The sequence below is a fragment of the Lissotriton vulgaris genome, chromosome 6, assembly GCF_964263255.1.
Source record: "Lissotriton vulgaris chromosome 6, aLisVul1.2, whole genome shotgun sequence".
NCBI classification, from domain to species: Eukaryota; Metazoa; Chordata; class Amphibia; order Caudata; family Salamandridae; genus Lissotriton; species Lissotriton vulgaris.
Window position 1 is genome coordinate 12,059,819 of NC_141694.1, and position 26,633 is coordinate 12,086,451.

Sequence of the window (26,633 nt, forward strand, 5' to 3'; positions counted from 1 at the left end):
GTTCGTTGCGTGGGATGTCTAATATGATTCTGGCTGAGGCGTTTTGGATTCGTTGGAGTTTCTTTTGGAGTTTAGCGGTAGTGCCTGCGTAGAGGGTGTTTCCGTAGTCCAGTCGGCTCGTGACTAGAGCATGGGTGACTGTTTTCCTGGTTTCGGTGGGGATCCATCGAAATGTTTTTTTGAGCATGCGAAGAATGTTGAAGCAAGATGAGGATACGGCGCTGACTTGTCTGTTCATTGAAAGTGAAGAATCCAGGATAACGCCTAGGTTCCGTGCGTGGTCTGTCGGGATGGGTGCTTTTCCAAGGGCTTCCGGCCACCAAGAGTCGTCCCATGCAGAGGGGGATGTACCTAGGATGAGGACTTCTGTTTTATCTGAGTTCAGTTTCAGACGGCTGTGTTTCATCCATTCAGCAACTTCTTTCATTCCTTCGTGTAGGTTAGTTTTGGCGGTGCTGGGGTCCTTGGTGAGAGAAAGGATCAGTTGAGTGTCATCCGCGTAAGAGATGATGTTGAGGTTGTGTTGGCGGGCGATGGTCGCGAGGGGGCTCATGTATACGTTGAAGAGGGTGGGGCTGAGAGAGGATCCTTGTGGTACGCCACAGATGACTTCGGTGGCCTCGGACTTGAATGGTGGAAGGCGGACTCTCTGGGTTCTTCCGGTGAGGAACGAAGTGATCCATTCAAGTGCTTTTCCATGTATTCCGATGTTGGTGAGGCGTTGTAAAAGGGTGCTGTGGCACACTGTGTCGAATGCTGCAGAGAGGTCGAGGAGGATGAGGGCGACTGTGTCTCCATTGTCCAGTAGAGTTTGAATGTCGTCTGTTGCTGCGATGAGGGCGGTCTCAGTGCTGTGTTTTGCTCGGAAGCCAGATTGTGAGGAGTCGAGGGATTTGTTGGCTTCGAGGAAAGCGGCGAGCTGGTTGTTGACAGCTTTCTCGATTTACTTTGGCCGGGAATGGAAGGAGCAAGATGGGGCGGTAATTTTTGAGTTCGGTGAGGTCCGCTGTGGGTTTTTTCAGAAGGGCGGTGAGTTCAGCGTGTTTCCAGTTTTCCGGAAAGGTGGCGGAGTTGAAGGAGCAGTTGATGACGTCTCGGAGGTGCGGTGCTATGACGGAGTCTGCTTTGTTGAAGATGTGGTGAGGGCATGGGTCTGTGGGGGATCCTGAGTGGATGGAGTTCATTAGGCGGATGGTGTCCTAAGTGGAGATTGGGTTCCAGCCGTTGAGGGTGTTCGCGGGGGGAGAGTGTTCAGCATGTGGTTGGGTGGGTTGGGCTCCGGGTTGGTTGTCGAAGCTGTTGTGGATGTCTGCAATCTTGTTGTGGAAGAATGAGGCTAGGGAGTCGCAGAGGGCTTGAGAGGGGGTGATGTCGTTGGAGTTGGCCGAGGGATTGGAAAACTCCTTGACGATGTTGAAAAGTTCCTTGCTGTTGTGGGCGTTGTTGTCAAGTCGATCCTTGAATGCTGTTTTCTTGGCCTTTCGGATTAGTTGGTGGTGAGTGCGGGTGGCGTTTTTGAAGGCGTCCTTGGTGCTGGTGGATGGGTCTTTTTTCCACGCTTTTTCAAGGGTGCGGCAGAGTTTCTTGGACTTCTTAAGATCATCGTTGAACCATGAGGCCTTCTTGTTGCCAGGTTTGCTTTGACGTTTTTTCAGTGGTGCTAAGGTGTCGGCGGTGTTGGATAACCATAGGGTGAAGTTGGCGGCGGCTAGGTTTGGGTCCGAGGAGTGGGCTGGGGGGTTTAGAAGAAGCGATGAGGAGATCTGGTCGGTGGTGATTTTGTTCCAGTTTCTTTGCAGAGTCGGTTGGAGGTGGTTGGTGGGTTTGGGCTTGTTGTAGGTGAAGTGAACGCAGCTGTGGTCAGTCCAGAGGAGATCCGTAGTGTGGCTGACGGAGACATGATTGCTGGAGGTGAAGATGGGGTCGAGTGTGTGACCTGCGATGTGGGTGGGGGAAGTGACCAGTTGTTTAAGTCCGAGGTTGGCGAGGTTATCCAAGAGGGTGGTGGTGTTGCGGTCGTTGATCTTTTCAAGGTGAAAGTTGAGGTCTCCCAGGAGGATGTATTCTTTGGAGGGGAGCGCGTGTGGAGTGAGGAAGTCCGTGATGTCTTCACTGAATTTTGCGCGGGGTCCTGGTGGTCTGTAGAGGAGGGTGCCTCTGAGTGTGGTTTTGGGGTCGATGTGGATCTGGAAGTGAAGGTGTTCGGAGTTGGCGAGGTTGGCGTCAGAGCTGGTTGAGATGCGGATTGATTTCTTATGGACGATAGCGATTCCTCCTCCTGTGTGGCTGGTACGGTCTTTGCGAGTGATCTTATAGTCTTCAGGGATGGCAATGGTGATGTCTGGGGCGGAGGAGGCGTTCATCCATGTTTCCGTTGACCAAGAAACCTGTGGGCTGACAAGAGACAAGCGTGTGAGACCAAGAAGCCTGTGGGCTGACAAGAGACAAGCGTGTGAGACCAAGAAACCTGTGGGCTGACAAGAGACAAGCGTGTGTGACCAAGAAACCTGTGGACTGACAAGAGACAAGCATGTGAGACCAAGAAGCCTGTGGGCTGACAAGAGACAAGCATGTGAGACCAAGAATCCAGTGGGCTGATGAGACAAGCATGTGAGACCAAGAAGCCTGTGGGCTGACAAGAGACAAGCGTGTGAGACCAAGAAACCTGTGGGCTGACAAGAGACAAGCATGTGAGACCAAGAAACCTGTGGGCTGATGAGACAAGCATGTGAGACCAAGAAACCTGTGGGCTGATAAGAGACAAGCATGTGAGACCAAGAAACCTGTGGGCTGACAAGAGACAAGCGTGTGAGACCAAGAAACCTGTGGGCTGACAAGAGACAAGCGTGTGTGACCAAGAAACCTGTGGACTGACAAGAGACAAGCATGTGAGACCAAGAAGCCTGTGGGCTGACAAGAGACAAGCGTGTGAGACCAAGAAACCTGTGGGCTGACAAGAGACAAGCATGTGAGACCAAGAAACCTGTGGGCTGATGAGACAAGCATGTGAGACCAAGAAACCTGTGGGCTGATAAGAGACAAGCATGTGAGACCAAGAAACCTGTGGGCTGACAAGAGACAAGCGTGTGAGACCAAGAAGCCTGTGGGCTGACAAGAGACAAGCGTGTGAGACCAAGAAGCCTGTGGGCTGACAAGAGACACGCATGTGAGACCAAGAAACCTGTGGGCTGAAGAGACAAGCGCGTGAGACCAAGAAACCTGTGGGCTGACAAGAGACAAGCATGTGAGACCAAGAAACCTGTGGGCTGATGAGACAAGCGTGTGAGACCAAGAAACCTGTGGGCTGACAAGAGACAAGCGTGTGAGACCAAGAAGCCTGTGGGCTGACAAGAGACAAGCGTGTGAGACCAAGAAACCTGTGGGCTGACAAGAGACAAGCGTGTGTGACCAAGAAACCTGTGGACTGACAAGAGACAAGCATGTGAGACCAAGAAGCCTGTGGGCTGACAAGAGACAAGCATGTGAGACCAAGAATCCAGTGGGCTGATGAGACAAGTGTGTGAGACCAAGAAGCCCGTGGGCTGATAAGAGACAAGCAGGTGAGACCAAGAAACCTGTGGGCTGACAAGAGACAAGCGTGTGAGACCAAGAAGCTCGTGGGCTGACAAGAGACACGCATGTGAGACCAAGAAACCTGTGGGCTGAAGAGACAAGCGTGTGAGACCAAGAAACCTGTGGGCTGACAAGAGACAAGCATGTGAGACCAAGAACCCTGTGGGCTGATGAGACAAGCATGTGAGACCAAGAAACCTGTGGGCTGATAAGAGACAAGCATGTGAGACCAAGAAACCTGTGGGCTGACAAGAGACAAGCGTGTGAGACCAAGAAGCCTGTGGGCTGACAAGAGACAAGTGTGTGAGACCAAGAAGCCCGTGGGCTGACAAGAGACACGCGTGTGAGACCAAGAAACCTGTGGGCTGAAGAGACAAGCGTGTGAGACCAAGAAACCTGTGGGCTGACAAGAGACAAGCATGTGAGACCAAGAAACCTGTGGGCTGATGAGACAAGCGTGTGAGACCAAGAAACCTGTGGGCTGACAAGAGACAAGCGTGTGAGACCAAGAAGCCTGTGGGCTGACAAGAGACAAGCGTGTGAGACCAAGAAACCTGTGGGATGACAAGAGACAAGCGTATGAGACCTAGAAACCTGTGGGCTGATAAGAGACAAGCATGTGAGACCAAGAAACCTTTGGGCTGACAAGAGACAAGCGTGTGAGACCAAGAAGCCTGTCGGCTGACAAGAGACAAGCGTGTGAGACCAAGAAGCCAGTGGGCTGACAAGAGACACGCGTGTGAGACCAAGAAACCTGTGGGCTGATGAGACAAGCGTGTGAGACCAAGAAACCTGTGGGCTGATGAGACAAGCGTGTGAGACCAAAAAGCCTGTGGGCTGACAAGAGACTAGTGTGTGAGACCAAGAAACCTGTGGGATGACAAGAGACAAGCGTGTGAGACCAAGAAACCTGTGGGCTGACAAGAGACAAGCATGTGAGACCAAGAAACCTGTGGACTGACAATAGACAAGTGTGTGAGACCAAGAAGCCTGTGGGCTGACAAGAGACAAGCGTGTGAGACCAAGAAGCCCGTGGGCTGACAAGAGACACGTGTGTGAGACCAAGAAGCCTGTGGGCTGATGACACAAGCGTGTGAGACCAAGAAACCTGTGGGCTGACAAGAGACAAGCATGTGAGACCAAAGAAACCTGTGGGCTGATGAGACAAGCGTGTGAGACCAAGAAGCCTGTGGGCTGACAAGAGACAAGAGTGTGAGACTAAGAAACCTGTGGGCTGACAAGAGACAAGTGTGTGAGATCAAGAAACCTGTGGGCTGACAAGAGACAAGCATATGAGACCAAGAAACCTGTGGGCTGACAAGAGACAAGCGTGTGAGACCAAGAAACCCGTAGGCTGACAAGAAACAAGCGTGTGAGACCAAGAAGCCTGTGAGCTGACAAGAGACAAGCATGTGAGACCAAGAAGCCTGTGGGCTGACAAGAGACACACGTGTGAGACCAAGAAGCCCGTGGGCTGAAGAGACAAGCGTGTGAGACCAAGAAACCTGTGGGCTGACAAGAGACAAGCATGTGAGACCAAGAAGCCTGTGGGCTGACAAGAGACACACGTGTGAGACCAAGAAGCCCGTGGGCTGAAGAGACAAGCGTGTGAGACCAAGAAACATGTGGGCTGACAAGAGACAAGCATGTGAGACCAAGAAGCCCGTGAGCTGACAAGAAACAAGCGTGTGCGACCAAGAAGCCAGTGGGCTGACAAGAGACACACGTGTGAGACCAAGAAGCCCGTGGGCTGACAAGAGACAAGCGTATGAGACCAAGAAACCCGTGGGCTGACAAGAGACACGCGTGTGAGACCAAGAAACCTGTGGGCTGATGAGACAAGCGTGTGAGACCAAGAAACCTGTGGGCTGATGAGACAAGCGTGTGAGACCAAAAAGCCTGTGGGCTGACAAGAGACTAGTGTGTGAGACCAAGAAACCTGTGGGATGACAAGAGACAAGCGTGTGAGACCAAGAAACCTGTGGGCTGACAAGAGACAAGCATGTGAGACCAAGAAACCTGTGGACTGACAATAGACAAGCCTGTGAGACCAAGAAGCCTGTGGGCTGACAAGAGACAAGCGTGTGAGACCAAGAAGCCCGTGGGCTGACAAGAGACACGTGTGTGAGACCAAGAAGCCTGTGGGCTGATGAGACAAGCGTGTGAGACCAAGAAACCTGTGGGCTGACAAGAGACAAGCATGTGAGACCAAAGAAACCTGTGGGCTGATGAGACAAGCGTGTGAGACCAAGAAGCCTGTGGGCTGACAAGAGACAAGAGTGTGAGACCAAGAAACCTGTGGGCTGACAAGAGACAAGCGTGTGAGATCAAGAAACCTGTGGGCTGACAAGAGACAAGCATATGAGACCAAGAAACCTGTAGGCTGACAAGAGACAAGCGTGTGAGACCAAGAAACCCGTGGGCTGACAAGAAACAAGCGTGTGAGACCAAGAAGCCTGTGAGCTGACAAGAGACAAGCATGTGAGACCAAGAAGCCTGTGGGCTGATAAGAGATACACGTGTGAGACCAAGAAGCCCGTGGGCTGAAGAGACAAGCGTGTGAGACCAAGAAACCTGTGGGCTGACAAGAGACAAGCATGTGAGACCAAGAAGCCTGTGGGCTGACAAGAGACACACGTGTGAGACCAAGAAGCCCGTGGGCTGAAGAGACAAGCGTGTGAGACCAAGAAACCTGTGGGCTGACAAGAGACAAGCATGTGAGACCAAGAAGCCTGTGGGCTGACAAGAGACACACGTGTGAGACCAAGAAGCCCGTGGGCTGAAGAGACAAGCGTGTGAGACCAAGAAACCTGTGGGCTGACAAGAGACAAGCGTGTGAGACCAAGAAGCCCGTGAGCTGACAAGAAACAAGCGTGTGCGACCAAGAAGCCAGTGGGCTGACAAGAGACACACGTGTGAGACCAAGAAGCCCGTGGGCTGACAAGAGACAAGCGTATGAGACCAAGAAACCCGTGGGCTGACACGAGACAAGCGCGTGAGAGCAAGAAACCTGTGGGCTGACAAGAGACAAGCGTGTGAGACCAAGAAACCTGTGGGCTGACAAGAGACAAGCGTGTGAAACGAAGAAACCTTTGGGCTGACAAGAGACAAGCTTGTGAGACCAAGAAGCCTGTGAGCTGACAAGAGCCAAGCGTGTGAGACCAAGAAGCCCGTGGGCTGACAAGAGACAAGCGTGTGAGACCCAGAAACTTCTGGAGTGTGTTCAGATGATGATAATCATAACTACACACTCAGAAATCAAACACTTGGTATCATCTTTGATGCATACTTCTCATTATCAACCGTTTATTCAACATTGTGCTGAAGGGGGTCAACGTTCAAATCTCCGTGTTATGAAAAATTCTTCCTGTGCTACAACCCTTACATTGGATTAAACTAAGTGGATGTAGTCCTGAAGCACCTACACTCTACACAACTGACAAACTTCAAAGACTCCAAGATGTACCTGAACTATTCAGATCTTTGTATGATCCACAAGGCCTCTTGTGATAACTGACTGCAAACACTGGTCCTGCAGCATCCCCCTGGAATCCTTCATTCTGCAGCATGGGCATCTCATGACGTCCTCAAACAGAAGAAATGCGGCGACTCCTTAAACCTGAACTCTTCCAGAAACTGGGGGGCATATTTACTAGAAAATGTCGGAGCGCAGAGCTGTGTCAAATCTGGCAGCGCCACACTCCAACATTTTCAAAATGCAGGAATGCGCCATATTTTCTAAAATCCTTCGATCTAGCGCTTAAATTAGCTCCGACATTTTCAAAACGCAGGGATGCACCATATTTACTACAATCCCTAGAACTAGCGGTTAAATTAGCTGTCTAGCACCAACACATGCACCCTGGCACCATAGTGTGGTTGTGCCTGCGTTGCAGGGAATGATTGTTTATGTGCAGGAAGGTGTCTCTTCTGCACATAAGCAATCCATAATGGCAATGGCATTCTGCTTCACACACAGAAGTAGCAAATTGTCAATATTTAATGATTGTTGGTGTGCAGGAAGGTGTCCCTTCCTGCAGATGCACAACCCTTAATGGGGTTTTGCTCTTTCTATGTGTGCTGCAGAATGCAGCACACATAGAAAAAGCAAAAAGTTAGGAGAAATAAATGCATTTCTCCTTGTGCACCATTCTAACGCCTGCTCTTGCACGGTGTTAGTTTTCGGCGCTGCCTCATATTATAGCAAGTTAACACAACAATGAATATTTGGCATGTAACCAGCCCCATATTTAATTTTAAATGTATCTTTTCTCAACAGATATATGAACTTCACGATAGTATCGTATTGTCTTGCCAAATTTGTTTTATGTATCTTTTTATATTTTATTTGCTGATTATAAGATTTTGTTATGTCTTTTATTAACAATTGTATGTGACTAAGGTCCTTTATTCCTTGTTAATGAGGACATTGTACATTAATAAATTGGACTTTTAATAACATTTTTTTATATTTTGTCGTTTCTACAAGAATGTTTCTCCGAAATCAATATATTTGTTATATTTTATTAATTTTAATACGCTGGTTTGAGGGAAAGCAGATAATATGAGTACATTGTTCTCCTTAGCAAGGTCTGCCCATATTAGAAATCTAAAGTAATATGAAATTGATGTAAGGATGACACTCAAACATAGTATTATGGTTGCTAGAAAATTAAATTGTTTTTAAAAAAGAAAATTCCAGAGGAGTTTGCTACCAGTTTATGGTGGTCCCATTTAGCCACAACTCTGTCGTTTGCATTTCTAATATCGTTGTGGCGTGCACCTCGCTTGCTGTGGTAGGGAAGCTACATCTGTCCAGACCTTTATGAGTGACTAAGTGGAAGGCTTTCTAGTCAAGGATCTTTGCCTTATTCCAAGGCAAAAAATTTCCCCGTTGCCTAGCAGGAATGATCCGTTCATTCATGCTTAGATGGACTAGAAACGGGAACCCCCTCTTAGGGAAAGATTCTTCTTCTTCTTCTGGGAATGTGCTCCTGCTCCTTCACCACATCCAGGTGGTTTCCGAGACCACTAGGCTAATTTTCGTTTGTCACCATTTGGGTCCCGGGGTTCCACTTGGCGTACTTAGCTAGGATATCGTATCATGCATTGCAGCCAGGATGGAAACCATGTTTTTACAGATTGCCATCTCTCTGATCAATCAAAAAGAGTCTCAGGATGGAGTTTTTTACACTCTAAAGAAATAAATGTTTAGCTCAAATGCTCTTTGCTCTCGACAGCTGAGGTGCAGCAGGGCAAATAGAAGATCACCGTCAGTGGTCATCATGCAAGGGCGTTAGTAATTCAAATGTCTGAAAGCTGAAAGCAGTTTTCCAATTTTTCAGACACTACATCCTTTCTTTGATGCAATCAGCAAGAGATCTACTCTTTACCTCAATGCATGTTTTCCGTAGAGATGTGAATGAACATTCTAAATAAGGGAGTGCTCCTTTCTGCCACTTACTCAGCCGGTGAAGACATTTGGAATATAAAGCAGACCCTCAATGGATCGTTGCACATCACACGTGAAGGAACTCGTGCCCCAGGTGTTCTTCTACAGAAGACGAAAGAGTCTCAAGTCACAGCTTCAGCTGCTTCCAGTATGCGACGCCAGTGGGTTTGCATCAGACGTTAACACCCTTTGTGTATGCCTTCTCTCTTGTGATAGTGGTGAAGCATCTTTCTTTAATTGCCTGGTAAAGGAAGCCTTTCTGTGGCATTTCTGTACTCTGACCTTTGCATCGTCCTCCAGTCTGAGAAGGAGGTCGCCATTCCCTAGAATCAGTGTTCTTCCGCTCATGCGCTTCGGGCGGTTTCCTCTAGACACCCACTCCCTTTGGAGAAGACTAATGCAAGTGACCAGTAAGGCTTGTCTAGAGAGCCGCTGAGGAGTAAAGGACACAGACTATCCGAGTGGGTGATGGAAAGGGATAACCTAGTGTCCTACACCTACTGTCACATTCTTTCTTCTCTGTTAGGAATAGGTAGTTCTTACATTCAGCTTGACTGCTGTATACTGTCTTTGGTGTTTAATGTTGCCACAGGACTGTAAGTTGTTTTCAAAAGTGTTATTTTTGGGGGGACTTTAGTTGCAACGGATAATCTTATTTATACTTTGCCAATGCAACCCTCAAGGACCCCCAAACACACTTCCTTGCTCAGATGATCTTCAACACAGCTGCTTAGCTGTGCCACATATCTCGGAGGCTTCATGTTTCTACACATTTAGAAACTCTCACATTTCCACACATCTAAAAGCTTTCTAGTTTACACATGTATAAGTGCGCTCAAGTTTCCACACATTTATGAGCTCTCATGTTTCCACACGCCTAGCAGCTCTCAAGTCTCCACACATCTCGGAGCTCTCAAGTTTCCACACATCTAAAAAAAATTCCAGTTTCCACATGTCTAGAAACTCAAGTTTCCACACATCTAGGAGCGCCCAAGTTTCAACACATCTAGGAGCTCTCAAGTTTCAACACATCTCAGAGCTTTCGAGTTTCCACACTTTTAGAAGCTCTCAAGGCTCCACATGTCTAGAAACTCAAGTTTCCACACATCTAGAAGCTCTCAAGTTTCCACACATCTAAAAGCTTTTCAGTTTCCATACGTTTACTCCAGTATTGGAACTTTCATAGATTCCCATACTTGTATCATTCCCCGTCGTCGGAATGGGAGTCCCCGATATATATAAAATAGCAATAGAAACCATCACCAAAACAGAACCTAGGCCTAGGTCCATTCTTATTTTGCAACCTATCCACCTCTTTTTGCAAAAGAGACCAAAAAAATGAATAACCAATCAGATTAGCCTCACCCCATAGAACCCTCCTGAGCTTCTCAGATTTTCTACCGCATGTTGTGCAAGAGAGTCTCCACTGAGCTCTGCTCAGTTTTTTCCTGTAAACTCTATTTCTACAGTTTTTCACCAGTTTTTTCTTCTACAACTGCTTCAGGATGTCTGATGAGAAGAAGAAGGCCCTCTTTAAAGCCTGTGCTACTTTGGCTAAGAAGAGTTTATATGTGGAGGACAAGCACAAGGATTGTATTTAATGTCTGTACCAAGACCATAAGGCAGCAGACTGTAAAATATGCCAGAATTTTTCTCCAAAGACTCTGCGAGACCGTGAGTGGCGTCTTTTGACCTGGCTCCAGAAGCTAAAGTCAAGGAAGGAACCTGTCTCCAGTGATAGTGATGAGGCATCCTCTGCTACATCTTCCAGAAGGTCTGTAAAAAGGGGTAGAGCTTCTTGTTCACCTTCTGAAGAATGTCCTGGTAAGGCCTTAAGAAAGACCTCTCATGGGTCTGAAGGGCATAGTCCTGGTGAATCTCGTCACCGAGATGTAAAGGAGAGGGAAGAACAGTCAAAAGGAGTACTATCTGAGAGGAAATCCAGCTCTGTTCCTCCAGCGGCTCCAGCGGCTTTCAAAAAAGCCCTCATCACTCTCTTCTGAGGTAAAAGCTGTGAAGAAAGTTCACTCATCGATGACGCTGTCAACCACTCCGTCGACGAAATCAACAAAGGTACAGTCTTCTCCTTCATCTCGGGCTCATCGACGGTGATTTCATCATCTCCGGCACTGTGTCAGAGTTCTGCCTCAACAACTTCGACGCCGGTGGTGAATGTGTCGTCGTCGATGGTATTGTCGACTAGGATGTCGACGACAAGGATAGCAACGACAACCATGTCGAGGACAACTACGATGACGGATGGGGTGTCGACGGTCTCGACGACGCCTGCGCCGACGACATCCATTTTATCGTCGAAGATTCTTTCATCGTCGTCGACGGCCATATCGACGACCTCGTCGATGGTGGAGAAAATTACTATTTCTTTAAAAAAGCACCACATTACACATGACATGACATTCCCTAGAAGAGTGACTCCTCTACCTCCAACAATCCTTCTGGAAGAAGAGGGATCTGAAGATGATGATGGTTCTTTTGCCTATGCAAATAGCACTTCCCAATTATATGTCAAGTGTCAGGACAAAGACTCTGAGGGGGATTATGGAGAGGAGCAGCACTATGATCCTTCCTCGCATTATCAAGAGGACTACCAGCAGGAGATGGTCTCCATGCCTTCCTCCTTACTAGCGGACTTGCAATCTATGCTTATGGACTATAGAAGGAGTTTTGTAGCGCAACCTCCAGTTCCAGTGGTGGTACCAGGTACTGCTGTTTCTCCTGCCCAGCCTGTTACCCCCCCCCCCAATAATGCCACAATCAACGCTTATGGCTCAGGACCCACCACCTATTGTGTCTCTCGTTCACTATGACACCTCTGATGAGGACCAGGGCACTGGCGCCATACCAGATCTAGACGCAGAGTGGGATGACTGTCATTCCTTATCCGGCTTCTCCTGCACCAGCACCTGTCGATTTCACCCCTGCAGACATAGGGGGTGTCTCTAATTTGATGGAGAGTGCTGCAAAGAGGTATGAACTGCCCATGCACACGGTGTAGTGTGAATGCTTCCTCTATGACTTCAAAGAGCCGTACAGGAAAGCGGTTCGCTCTATTCCTATTGTTGGTCACGTCTGGGATGAGGGGTTGAAGGTGATGAAGAATCGTGATATAGTGATTCCAGTTTTGCCTCGCCTTGAGAAGAAATATAAGGCTCCAGACGATAGTCCGGTTGCTTGGTCAGGCAGCCTAAACCGGACTATGTCATTTCTCAGGCTGCCCAGAGAAAGTCGAGAAATCCTTCAGCTCCCCTCACAACACCTCCTGATAAATAAGGGAGACACCTGGATAGCGCGGGCAAGAGGTTTTCGTCCATGTCCAGTCTGTTGGTCAGGGCTGCTAACACCCTAGCGATACTTGGTCGCTATGATCGCCAGATGTGGTGCGATCTCTCCCCATAACTGGACCAATTGCCTGAAGATGCGCAAAAAGAGGCTAAGAAGATTCTTCAGGAAGGAGAAGTAACGTAAGCTGAAGTGATTGACTGTGCAATGGACATTGCAACAACTGTGTTCCGCTCCCTGACGGGTGCTGCTGTCCTTCGCCGTCAAGGATGGCTGCGGGCTACATGGTTCCGTCCTGAGGTCCAGAACAAGATCTTGGATCTTCCCTTTGATAGAGAAGCACTCTTTGGGAAAACATATTGATGATGCCCTTCAAGACATCAAAAAAGACACAGAGACCGCAAAATCCTTAGGGACTCTGCAGTACAGCAAGGTCCCCTTCCATGGAGCCAGAGGGAGAGGTAATGCCACATATAGAGGAGGGTACCAGCAGCAACAGTATTCCTCATAAGGATCTAATTCGCAATCTTACCGGCCAAATTATAACCAGCGACAAAATAAATCCTCTTCTTTCTCTAGATCTTCAAAAAGAGGAAGACAAGGACACCAGGGGAGAGATTCCTCGAAGCGTCAATAGCGGCTTGCTGACACTTACTACTGTCCCTTCTCCTCCAGTGACATCAGTGGGAGGCAGAATATCTCAATACCTCCACAACTGGCAACGAATAACATCAGACCGTTGGGAGCTGAAGATCATTCAATGCAGCCATACTCTGGAGTTTGTCCATACGCCACCTTCAAAGACCCCTCGTGTCAAAACATCTCTGTCTTCTGCGATTGGAAGTCCATCAAATGCTCCTCAAAGGAGCGATAGAGCCTGTCCCTATCTCTCAGCAGGAAAGGGTTTCTACTCCCGGTTCATCCTGGTCTGGAAGACTTTAGAAAAATGGCACCCTATTCTAGATCTGAGGGAGCTCAACACCTATCTCATCAAGCAATCATTTCTGATGGTTTCTCTGCAGGACATCCTTTGTCTTCTCAACTCAGGGGATTACATGGCCAAATTGGAGGATGCTTATTTTCACGTACCCATACATCCAGCCCACAGAAGGTTTCTTCGCCTAACAGTAGCCAAGCGCCATTTTCAGTTCAAGGTCCTACCTTTTGGACTCCGATCTGCTCTGCGGATCTTTACAAAGGTGTTTGCTCTGGTAGCAGCATTTCTACAAAAGCAACAGCATCAGGTCTTCCCTTACCTGGATGACTGGTTGCTGAAGGCTGCTACCAAGCACACAGCAAAGGATTCAGTCATAGCGTGCATATGCCTGTTCGACAATCTCGGACTAACTCTCAACACAGAAAATTCATCTCTCTCTCTCCATCCAGAACAGCCAGTTTCTGGGAGCCATTCTGGACACATCCATCAACAAAGCTGGCAAGAAAAGCTGATGGCCCGTCTACTGTTAAAAACTGTCCCTTTCAGTTCACCTCTACAAGTCCCTCCTAGGGTCCATTTCCTCCTGTATCCCTCTGATCCCTCACTGCAGATTGTGGATGCGTCCTCTCCAGGAGGAGTTGGACTTGCAGTGGGGCCAAGTCGACGAATCCTTCGACAACAATGTCTCAGTTACCATGGCCATGAGGGACGCAGCATCATGGTGGACAAGCAAGGAGAACATTTCTCCGGGTCTTTCCTTCAGGATCGCCCCAGCTCCTCAGATAATAACTACAGACGCCTTGCTGGAGGGCTGGGGAGCAGTCTTGCAAGACCTTCATGTAAGCGGCTGTTGGCTACCCCAACATCGTATTCTGCATATCAATCTTCTGGGGCTCAGAGCGATTCACCTGGCCTTGCAGGCTTTTCTTCTGCGAATACAACAGTCTGCAGTTCTAATACGTACAGTTAATACGACAGCCATGCATTATATAAACAAGGAAGGCGGCACCAAATCTCGACTTTTGTCTCAAGAAGCCCAGATAATCTGGGAATGAACAATCCAGCAGGGGGTATCACTCAAGGCAGAGCACCTTCCAGGCGTTCTCAACAAGGCAGCGGACACGCTGAGCAGATTAAAATCAGTCAGCCACAACTGGAAACTGGACCACTCCACTCTTCAGAAGGTCTTTCGCAGATGGGACAGGCCTTCCATAGATCTCTTTGCCATGCCGGAGAACAAGAAATGCCGATTTTACACAAGCAGGCTTCACCATCTGGGATCGTTGGGGAATGCGCTTTTGATGGCCTGGTCGGGCACATTTGTTTACGCTTCCCCCCCATTCCTCTGATCCCCAGGCTTCTCAAGAAGCTCAAAGCGGAACCCTGCAAGATGATTCTGATTGCTCCTGCGTGCCCCCGCTAGTTTTGGTTCACTGAACTGCATCTTCTCTCCCTGGACCTTCCACTTTCGTTGCAGCCGATTCCCTCGCTGTTGACGATGTCCCAGGGCCAAGTCTGGCATCCAGACCTGCAATCTCCGCAGCTCTCGGCATGGCTCCTGAGCAGCGAGAATTTCTTGGTTTGACCCTTTCAACAGAATGTAGAGAGGTTCTCTCTCAGGCACGAGCCCCAAGTACCAACTAGACATCCAAGTTGAAGTGGAATAGTTTCTGCATTCAGTGCCAGCAAAAGGGTGTCCATCCTTTCAAGTCTGAACCGCATGAAGTTCTTCCAAACATTCTTTCATTGCCAAAATCGGGACTGGCTCACTCTTCTATTAAGGTGCACCTGGCAGCCATTTCTCACTACAGACGCACATCTTCAGGTCCTTCCCTCTGGTCGGCACGAATAATCAAACAATTTCTCAAGGGCCTTTCCAGAGTTTTCCCTCCAGTCAAGGCTCCTCCTCTTTGGCATCTCAACTTGGTTCTCTCTCAACTCATGAAGCCTCCTTTCGAGCCTATTCACCGGGTGAAGTTGAAATTCCTCTCCTGGAAGGTAGCTCTTCTACTAGCCTTGACTTCGGCTAGACGTGTGGGTGAATTGCATATTCATTCAGGAACCTTTTCTCCAGTTCAAAAAGGGTACAGTGATACTGCGTACCAACTCAAAGTTCATACCGAAAGTACCTTCAGACTTTCATTTGAATGAGCCGGTTATACTAAAAACTTTTTTCCCTCAACCGGCTACTCTGGCAGAAAAAGCACTTCACTCTCTGGACATTCAGAGGTGCTTAAAATTCTATCTTCAACGTACTAAGGACTTCAGGAAGTCTTCTCAACTATTTGTGTCCTTTAGTGACCCTCGTAAGGGCTTTTTCCCATTCCTAGAAGGGGATTACTTGTTGGATTACCAGCGCTATCCAGTATTGTCACAGAGCAGCGGGTAAGCCCCTGGAAGGTCAGATTCATGCTCACTCCACGATGGCGATTTCTTCTTCGACAACCCTCTTTGCCGGAGTTCCTATCCGGGAGGTCTGCAGTGCGGCGACCTGGTGCAGTACTCATACGTTTACAACGCATTACTGCCTGGATTCTGTAAGGCAGAGTGATACAGCAGTGGGCCAAGCAGTCCTGAGGAACCTCTTTCAGTAGTGGTGAGCTTTCCCTTTTATCCCTCCTTCCATGTTACTGTCTTTTCAGCTCTTGCACATTTTTGAACCTCATGTGTTTATATGTTCCGATGTTGATAAGTATGTTGTTGACCATTGAAATTGTCATTATGGTGAATATGCTATTGCTTTATTCTTGGTTGTATAATGGCCATGGTTCCGAAAATGTGCTGATAACTGCTAGCTACTCTGATACAAGCATGGGAATCTATGAAAGTTCCAATACTGGAGTAAGAAAACAAGTTAATTACCTGTAACTTTGGTTATCCAGTACTGGATTCCCGTGCGACTCACCCTCCTCCCCTGGGAAAGCTAAGCCTCTAGCTTCTTCAGTGGTTTGGTTACACAACAGCTACGAAAACCTGAGGTTCTGAGCTTCTCTCAGGAGGGTTCTAGGGTGTGAGGCTAATCTGATTAGTTGTTCATTTTTTTGGGTCTCTTTTACAAAAAGAGGTGGATAGGTTGCAAAACAAGAATGGGTCTAGGCCTAGGTTCTGTTTTAGTGATGGTTTCTATTGCTATTTTATGTATACCGGGGACTCCCATTCCGACGACGGGTAATGATACAAGCATGGGAATCTACGACAGTTTCCAATACTGGAGAACCAAAGTCACAGGTAAGTACCTTGTTTTCTTAGGAGTTCTCAAGTTTCCACACATCTAAGAGCTCTCACGTTTCCACACGTTTAGGAGCTTTCAAGTTTCCACACATTTAGGCGATCACATCTTTCCACATGTCTAGAAGATCTCAAGTTTCTACAAGTCTTGGAGCTCCCACGTTTCCGCACATTTAAGAGTTCTGGAGTTTCCACACGTCTTGTAGCTCTTTGGTGTCCTAGGGCCATGCCTGAGTAATTTATCTATGTCCAGTTTCTTCTTTGGATTATGGACCTTGTATCCTAAACGTGAAGACTCTTGATGCAAAGAAAAATCCTGGACTGGGTGAAATACCCACACGTGGATGTGGTACATTTTAGAGATATGCCCTGTTTTGTAAGCACTGTGTTTTTTAAACTCCCTGTTTATATACACTAAAGACACATCTCGTCCAGGCGTCTCTGCCTTGTACGTTTTCATAATCGTTGTTCCAGGCCTACGAAAGGCAGGGAAATGGGCTAAAGCGCTAAGATCACAAATATTACAAAAGTGAGTAACTTACTCCATGAATGAAGAATGTGCCCGGTTGGAGTATGCTCACACAATGGTGTGTCTGGGGGAAGGATATCACGAATGCTGGCGTGTGAAGTTGGGAAGGGATGCTATGTGTGCCTTGCGAAAGGGAGTTATAGATTATAGCTAGCTCATGGCATTTGCATGGTGATAGAATTTAAGAAGAGTAAACTTTTGTGTACTTTTGTGAAAAGTATAATACATTTTATAAGACAACATTTTCCAGTTTTAATCCATTACAAACGAGCCAGTCAGTTGCTACAATGATTCTTTTTTCCTACGTGCAAAAATCATTGTTTCTCTTCATAATGTCTTTCTGGTTAATTTTATGTTGTACTTTTTCAGGTAGTGAAGGTGGGAATCGTAGAACAATCGTTCAGTGCTTCAGGTACTTCTGATCAGAACTGTCTATGTATCTTTGTTGGTGTCTTTTTAGGAACTAATTATACCGAGGGGCAGGTTTATCCTTGTATTACCACTTAACATTTTACGGCGCATTCCTGCCGTTACCCTGCGAAGGAGGACAATGTGCTGCCTAGCACCAACGTAGGCTCCCTTGCTCCATTGTGCACGAGTGTGTGCATTGTTATCACCTTCCGGCACAAAAACAATCCCAAGGCATTTTCCTCGCATAGAAAGACGAAAAAACAAGGAGAAACAAACCTACTTCTCCTCGTTACACCTCACCAGGGGAGGCGTGGCAGTTTTGGCGCATTCCCAGGTCTACCACGTATGGTGAATCTGTGAATACGTCAAAGTCCATGGGTTTTACGTGGGAACAGCCACGCTCCACCCAGTGAACGCCTCTTTGGGGCAGAGTAACGCAGCGCAGCGATTGGTGATGCGTTACTGTGGATTTATCAAGCCAGTCAGGGCCACAAAAGGGGGCCGTGCGTGGCTTGATAAATCACATCTTAAGTGTTGCGTCGCTTTTGCACCCCATTGCGCGGTGCAAAAGTGATGCATCCCTTTGCTAAATATGCCCTAAATCTCTCGATTGAAGGCAATGCTTGTCTTGTATTAAAGTGAAGACTTAGAGCCTATCATGTAAAATCCATTGCTGACGTCTGCACCTGTGTCTCCAGAGACTGTTATTGTGCGAGTGATCCAGAAGATCTAAAGATGGTCCTTGGCTGCACTTGTAAATCAAAGTACCAGTATGTGAGAATGTGTCTCTTTATTGTTGACACGTGTCTGCTGTGTGTACTCAAGTGTACCATCTCAGGACCCCTCAGCTCTCTGCCTTACACCACTCTCTGCCTCTCTTTTCTCTCTTGTTCCCCCTCAGTGGACTCTGATGACGCAAGTGTCTACAGTCCATCGCTACTGAGTTCCACACCTAGCTCAACAGGAGGGTCTACCTACTCCAAGGAGGCCTTTGGCACGCCGCCCCCTTCTCCTTCCGTGAGCAGTGGGCTCAGCACAGCGAGGTAAGACATTCTCTTGCTTGACTTTGTATATAATTTCCTTCTGTTTATTTATTGGTCATTTTTACTTCACCGTTAAGCAGAACAGAAACAAACTTAAAAAGAAAAACCTACTTCTTCTTTTAATAAAGATGTAATTGTCTAGTGTGCACAGCAACAATCACTGCAAAACTGTCACATGAAATAAAAAGGAAACAAACATGATCCACCTAAAAGCACTTTACTTTCAAAATGAAACATTATAATTACATAATCTGATAGAGACTTCTAGCCACAGATTCCTTACCTTAGAATTTCCCCAGGCGTCAGACTGGATTCGGAATGTTTTTTCGTGAGCAGGACTCCTGCTCGCTGGTAGGTGCGTTAATCGGCTCTGCATCCATCTTACGTTTAGTCTGTCCTGGAAGAGGTGTTGCAGTACCTATGTGCGTGCCACCCAGGTACGCTGAAATCAGTTCTTTTCTTTCCGCACCAGCCATAGCTGATCTGAAACAAGAGCTAACCCTTAGTCAGTCTTTGACTTCATTTTTTCAACGTTTTCTCAACTGTTTTGAGGTTTTACCTCCCAGTGTGTTTAGGATATCATTGCGCACGTCTGGATTCTAGCCCTGCAGAGCCCTATCACTGCCTGGTTTCGGTAATGGACCCGCACCTCGTCTGTCTGTGGTGTTTGAAGCACGACCATGGCCCAAAATTGTGCTTAGGATACCACCTCTGTGAAAAAGAGCAAACTATGGACTGGTGTGAGGAACTGGGTGAAGGCAGTGGCCTGGATACGTCTCCAGATGCTGGCATGCTTTCTCCCTCTACTGTGGTTTCGGAGGAGGAAGCTTCCTATGCAATGGTGGTGAGCAGGGAAACTGAGGTCCTTGATCTTCAACTACCCTTGGTGGCAGTCAAGACTAACATCTTGACAGAGGTGCTGCAACTGTGAGTCTCCACAGCTGAACCCCATCTCCATTCCATGATGCCCTCACTGACGTCCTTTTAGGTATTTGGTCCATACCCAGCAGATTTTCAGACGCTTTTCATCTCGAGTGAAGGCATACAGGCCTCCTGAATGCCTCTCCGCCCATACTACTCCTGCCCAGAGTTCTCAAGAAGCTCAAGAAAGACCGGGCCCAAGTCATCCTTGTAGCACCGGACTGAGTATGGAGATTCTGGTATCCCGAGCTACTGAGCATGGCGGTAGACCCTTCGATCAGGTTGCCCCTTTGAGAATATCTTCTGTCGTTGCAACAGGGGAGGGTTTTTCACCTGAACCTGCCCACTCTCTGCCTTCTTGCATTGAGATTTAGCTGTGAAAGTTCACAGCTTTCAACCTATCTCTTGAAGTCTGTAATGTCATCTTGGCAGCCAAGAGTCCCTCCTCCAAGACAGTATATGCCTGCGGTTGGAAAACATTTATGGCATGGTGTGCAGAAAAATCTATTGATTCTCTTTCTGCTCCTCTTCATTCTTTCTCTTGGCCAGCAAGGCTCTGCTCTGGGCAACCTTAAGGCTCTGTATCTGCCATTTCTATCTTCTTGGGGTTGCCTGACCAACCTTCTTGTTTCAAGTCCTCTATTGTACATAGGTTTCTCAAAAGTCTTACTCATCTCTTCCCTCCTTCACCATTTATTGTTCCTCAGTGGGACCTTAATTTAGTTTTAACTTTTTAGGTCGAGCAGACCTAACCCTCAATGCGTGAGCATTGAGGTGTCTGCTTCAGACCTATTGTGGCCCGTTAGTGAGAATGCTGAAAAAGGGTACACCAATCTGTTACGAGCTCTCGCAGTTTTCACCGCGGGAGCGCGCGTCTGACCCGCGCTTGCGCAGATCAACTCACAGCCCCTGCTCGCACACAGCCAGCCCCCACCCCTCTGCATGCACGCATACACAGGCGCGCGTGCGCACGCACACACACACACACACACACACACACACACACACAGGCGCGCGCATGCACACGCAGGCATACGACACACATACAGGCTCAATCACACACAGTCACGCACGCGCGCACGCGCGCATACACACACTCCCCCCCTCCCCTCCCAGGCATACACACAGGCACGCACGCACTTCACTTCAGCCCTGGGCCCCACTCACCGACTGCGCTCTTCCGGCGGGCTCCTCACGGCGCGGCGCGGCTCGTCTCCTCTTCTCAATCGGGCTCGCGGGAGGCGGGAGGCGGGACTTCCGGTCGGCCGCGACCTGATTCGCCGGCCGGCCAAGAGCTTCCGGGTCGCCGCGGGAATATTATTCGCAGGAATGAAGGAATATACGAATGTTGAATACTACTATATAACGGCTGGTAGTAGGACATTGTTATTTTTACATGGAGCGTTGACTTTGGATAGGGATCTTTCTATCAGCCACTTTAGTTAACATACAGTACTCTGCTCAAATACGAATGGTCGGAGGGTTTTTATCCGAAGCAGATAGCAAAAGTCTCCATGAGAATGGGATTCATTTGAATTAATAATACTAACATGGATATATTCAAGGTGGCATTCTTGTTCAAACATGTAGGTGGCTTAAAGAAAGTGCCTTTATAGACTTGTGGTCGTCAGTTTAGCAGAATAATGATTTACTTTAATATAGTTCGAGAGATGTTGGGATAGCTTTAAGGACACAGGATCTTAGAGAGGTTGAAGTGTGAACAGTTGCTGGGTAATGAATTTGCATTTTTTTATTTTGTACGAGCAGAGTGCCTCGCAAAACAAAAGTTGTAGAAGGTAAATTTGCCAGTAAAAGGATAGCGCACTCGGATTTCGAGTGTTTCGTACAATGGAGGCTTTGGTATATTCCATGGGGTTGGTATTGTATTGTCGTAATGAAGGGCTTCCGAGTTCAAGTTGAAAGATCATTCTGATGGGTAGCGGACAGAACAGGAAGCCCGGTACATTCATCAATGAAAGGGAAAGATGATTGGTCGAAATACAGCAACTGGACATACTTGCTGTAACTTTCGGTTTCGGGCGGGCATAGTATTTATGAAATGTGTGTATCGTAAAAATTAGTATGCAAGAGTCAGTGATATGGATAGCACACTCGGATTTCGTGTGGCTCATACATTTAGGGTGTCTGTTTTTTCAATACGGTTGACACTATAATTGCGTGAAGACAGGGTTCCCCGTGCTAAATTGCAGGATTATTCTACATGGATAGTAGACTGGAGAGGGAGCAGGGTGCACGCAATACTGAAGGGAGAGATGATTGGTTATAGTGTAGCCAACCGGAAATGCTTGCTGTAATTTCCAGTTTTTGGCGGGCATAACGCTTATGGAACGGGTATCTTTGGCTAATAAGACGGTGGTTGGTTGAACCAGGATAGGAAACAGTTTGTTATATATGTTTTTTTACCCATAAACAGGTGAGAATGGGGTGCAACGTACAGAAGATAGACTATAGCGGTCTGGCTGAATAGGCAATAATTGTCTAACAAGGATATTTTTTTATTGTATTTATTTTACTATATACAGATGGTGCGATTAGTGAATTCGAAATGGTATGGGAATTTTGGACCTGGTTAATAGTTCTATGAGCACTCGAAAATCCAAAGAAATTAACTGTATATAGAGGTGAGTGCATTACAATATTGCGCATCAATATTCGCATGGTTGTGCGATAAGAACAAGGATCCCATGGCTCTCAGATTACATTTTCAAACGAACAACAATGGCGCAGGATTCATATCATGCTATTTCAACTCTCTGTGCGTGCCCTCTTCGTATGGAGCAGGGATGTGTTTGGATATTTCATCAAGGCCGGCGGTTGGCACTGTTCACGCACCACCAGTCGTTCTTGGGCTTCTCAGCTGACCGCAGCTTGGAGTATGTGGCATGGTAGTGCATTTCTGATTAGCCCCCAGGGATTCCGCAGGTAAGAGGAACAATGGATGACTGCGGAGTGGGAGGTGGAGATCTCGACGCAAGGAGGTCTCTGTGGCATTCAGCGCATGGTCTTTGCTTTCCCCTAACCCGTAATGCCTTGTGCTTTTATCCGGTGGATACCTGGTGACTGGACACCATCATAGCCAACGCTGATATGGTGAGGTCTGCTTCGCATGTGGATTTTTTAGGCAATGTTCTTCCTGACCCTGCACAGTGATTAACTTTCATAGACTTCATGGTGCATTTATAATGGAGACTATGTGATACCTGCAGCATAAGGATGTGTTTCAGCTCACATTTGTTTATACAATGAAAATCAATCTCGGGGGCCTAAAGTACAATGGTAAAACCTTGTTTGTTTGACTATTTTCGCGTAAGGCATTGAACTTTCCGACTGCCGGTTTCATCATGCATGCTATGGTTTAGATGTCTATTTGAACTTACAATGTACATTTTCAAAGCCTATTGACTGCCGTTTGGGCCAGTTCAGGAGTTTGGATGTGAGGGAGAGGGGGCTTATGGGATATGTAGTCCTGTTGGTTGCTGCATGAAGGGGCAGCCTTAGAGCTCTTTGAAATACACACTTGAGGCAGAGTTTCACAGTCAGGCATACGCTTGACTGGGTGTGAGCTCTTTGTTGCCCAGTGCTGAGAGGTAATTAACACAGCATTTAATAATCACGCTATCCCTCTCCATCATAAGTGATAATTACCGGCATGGCCTCTTTTGGTCTCTATGTTCAATCCATGAGGTAGCTGCTTAAAGACACATATCTTTCATTTATCACTCTCACGCAGTATACCCAAGATTTTGAAGTGTTTTGTTATACATGTTTGCGCCATTTCATATTCATATGGGATTATTTTGGCAGGGGTTCTGATAGATTATGAAAGACACAATATAGATATAAATGTGTACTGTGCACATTATAGATATATCGTGGGGGTCTGATGTTACACTATGCAAGTTGAGGGGTTTATCATATTTACACTATGCACGCTGCATTTTGATTGATATATATTATCTTTTTTTCTTTATTATCGTTGTGTAATGTAAGCACTTCCTGTATAGCGCACTGCGACATAGCAGGTATACTGGCGGTGTGAGACGGGAGGCCTTTGACAAGGAAGTAAGTTAGCCTGATAATCTGGGATAGAGCCAGGTCTTTATTTTCCTTCTAAACTGCAACAGATCATTAATTCGCTGCAACTCCGAGGGTATGTTGTTCCAAAGCCTTGCTGCAGCAACACTGAAGACTTGTCCCCCCAGTTTAGCTCTTTTAATCGGGGGTACCTTCAACCAGTTGGCCAAAGATGACCGGACACAACAGGTAGGAGCATACCAGCTGAATTTTTTCTGCAACGGTAAGGGCCCCAATCCATGCAATGCCTTAAACACGACACAGAGGGACTTAAAATGAATCCTCTGCAAAACAGGGAGCCAGTGGTGCTCCGTTAGGGCCTTGGAGGCAGAAGACTGGCGAGGTCTCATCAAGTCCAGCTTAGCTGCCACATTCTGGATTCTTTGTAATCTCCCAATTAAATATTTTGGAGATTCCAATAGTAGTGCATTAAATAATCCAGTCTGCTCATGGTATCTATTTTATTTATATTCATCCACAAATATTTTTGTAGACCAAAGAGGAAGCTGCAGCTAAGTCTTTTGCACATTTATTTAAACATAAAATGGCTCTGTTGAATATAGACCCCACCTTCCTACACTTTTCACCACAGCCCTTCAATGCAATAGGTTTCACAGTGACGCAAATTTATGCAATTGACATTGTAAATTACAATGCCTTTTATTAATGTTTTTTAAAAAGAAAACAAAATAAAAGGCATTGTTATTTAGCAATGCCAAAAGCTCAAACTTTAATAATGCGAGACCTATTGCATTGCAAATGCTTGTTTACTATGCGTTCCTTTCGAGCCTCTCCATAATTGTCCCTTCAGGCTTTTGACAATCAAAACAGCCTTCCTTGTGGCAATTACATCTGTCCACAGAGTGAATGAGCTAAGGCCTTATTATCTAAAACACCTTACCTCTTTGTCTGTCCTGAGAAATTGGTGCTTCACACAAGGGCCTCCCTTCTGCCAAAAGTGCTCACTCCTTTTCCTGTAGGCCAATCAGCGTGCCTACCTTTTTTGCTCCTCCACATCCCTCTAATGAAGAGGAGTGACTGGATCCAAAAAGAGCATTGTCATTCTACATTGACCGCACACAAGAGTTCTGTGTGAACGACCAACTCTTCGTGGGCTATGTTGGTGTTGCACAAGCGGACTATCTCTCGATGGATCTTGCTCTGCATCGAAATCTGCTATGCACTGGCCACGAAGCAACCTCCTGAAGGCTCATTCCACCAGAGCTAAAGCTGCAACCACTGTGTTAGCATGCGGGGTTCCAGCCCTGGACATCTGCCAGGCAGCAACGTGGGTGGCTGTCTCTGCACACGTTTACCAAGCACTACTGCCTCCCAGGTCTGCACGAATGGGCACTTTGCCCGTTTGGTCCTGCAGGACTTCCTTATTTGAAATTGGTTCACAGACCCTCCTTCTGGGATGGTATTTCATGGGTATCTATTCTAAGGTAAGGAATCTGCGGGTAGAAGTCTCTATCAGATGAACAAGATACTTACCTTCGGTAATCTCTTATCTGGTAGAGACTATATCTAGCAGACGATTCCTTACCGACCCGCCATCCTCCCCACTCTGCGAACTGATTTCTAGGGACAAGTATGACCCCTGTCAGGGACCTAGTTTTGACTCCCCAGTGGTCAGTGTTCTTCATGGGTCCGCACTTTTGGGGTGGAAAGTCGTGAACAGAAAAGGACGTCTGCGTGTCTGGGTGACGCCTATATAGGTACTGTGACATTACTTCTGGCGCGGACAACTATGGACACGGAACTGATCGATGCCACCTCCCGGATGTGCAGGGGTACTGCTCCCAAAAAATCTTACGGATTCAGTCTGATGCCTGGAGAAATTTTTAGGTAAGGAATCTGCGGCTGGATATAGTCACTTCTAGATAAGGCGTTACCAAAGGTAAGAAACGTGTTCATTATTTTTTTATAAGAAATCGTTTTTAAATTCAAGAGGAAATTATTTCCTTCTATTATCATCTGTGAATTCATTAGGCTCATTTCTTTCCGTTCTAGCATGAAAATTCGTCCAAAAATTAAAAGTCATATACAAACTTTCATTCTTTTAAGTCAGTATATCATTAAAAATCCCCAGATATTCACTGAAGAAACGTGAATGACAAGATATGGGTTCCTTTAGTTATATGATATTAAAAAATGTGTAAAAACCCTTAGAACTTTTCTGAAAAAAGCTATTAAAATGACCTTGATTATAAAAAAATGCTAGAAACCATAGAAATTGGACAATTATGAGTAGTATTTAATGCACTGTTCATGACTTCACAAATAATATTATTGATGACATCACTGGTAATATTGCTTATCACATCACCATACTGATGACCTCACTATAATACATGTTTTGGTGGTTTGCATATGTTTCGTCGTTACGTGCTGCTTTCACAAAGTATCACACTTTCAGCCAAGCACTAAGAGATTCAGGGCGAATCATGTCCGAAAAGATGAGAGTAAGAAATGGAGAAAACTGGGACAAGAGAGAGCTTGAAAATCCTCTTGTGGAATTTGAATGGTCTGGGCAGAAAGCCGAAAAGAGTGGTGACCCAGTGCATATTCCACGGCAGGGGACGATAAGCGTCTCTCGCCCATTCGTGCTTTACAATGGGATCACATGAGGAGGGGGTGAGCAATCTTAGCAAAAAAGCCACCCCTCCTTCCCCCCAACTTCCAGATGCAAAAAAGTAGGTAGGCCCAAATGGATTCAAGGGATTCAAGGTAAATTGATCCTTGTTAACGTATCTGCCCTGCTGAGATCGCAAAAAGGAATCTCAGATAAAATAGGCCCTTTACTTCTGGAAGTGGTCTCGCACCTATACATAGTGGAAGAGGATTTCATGGTGATAGAGAAAGCCACTAGAAATAAGGGAATCAAATGGAGATCAGATGTATCAAAATTTAAAGACGCCAAGATAATGGCGGGAATTCAGTGAAAGATGAGACAGGATCAGTGGAATCCTGAAATACTATTGATGGCATAGAAAACAGAGCTCAGAGATAGATCACAAAACTTTATTGCCTAGTTTAAAAGAAACAGAGAAAAAAAGTCTTAGATGGAAAGGATATTCTGTATGGAGAAAAGTATAGAGCAACTTTTCTGACAAACAAAAACTTTAAACAACTAGAAACACT

General features: G+C 46.7%; 1 protein-coding gene across 1 annotated transcript in view; it reads left to right on the forward strand.

Moving 5' to 3' along the window:
* Positions 1 to 26,633, forward strand: part of LOC147706698 (phosphofurin acidic cluster sorting protein 2-like) — an 825,692-nt gene that overhangs the window by 743,167 nt on the left and 55,892 nt on the right. Inside the window, exons 20-21 of the mRNA XM_086925834.1 lie at positions 17,389 to 17,431; positions 18,332 to 18,473. Of these exons, the coding sequence (XP_086781960.1) occupies positions 17,389 to 17,431; positions 18,332 to 18,473 (185 nt within the window). The remainder of the gene's footprint in view (positions 1 to 17,388; positions 17,432 to 18,331; positions 18,474 to 26,633) is intronic.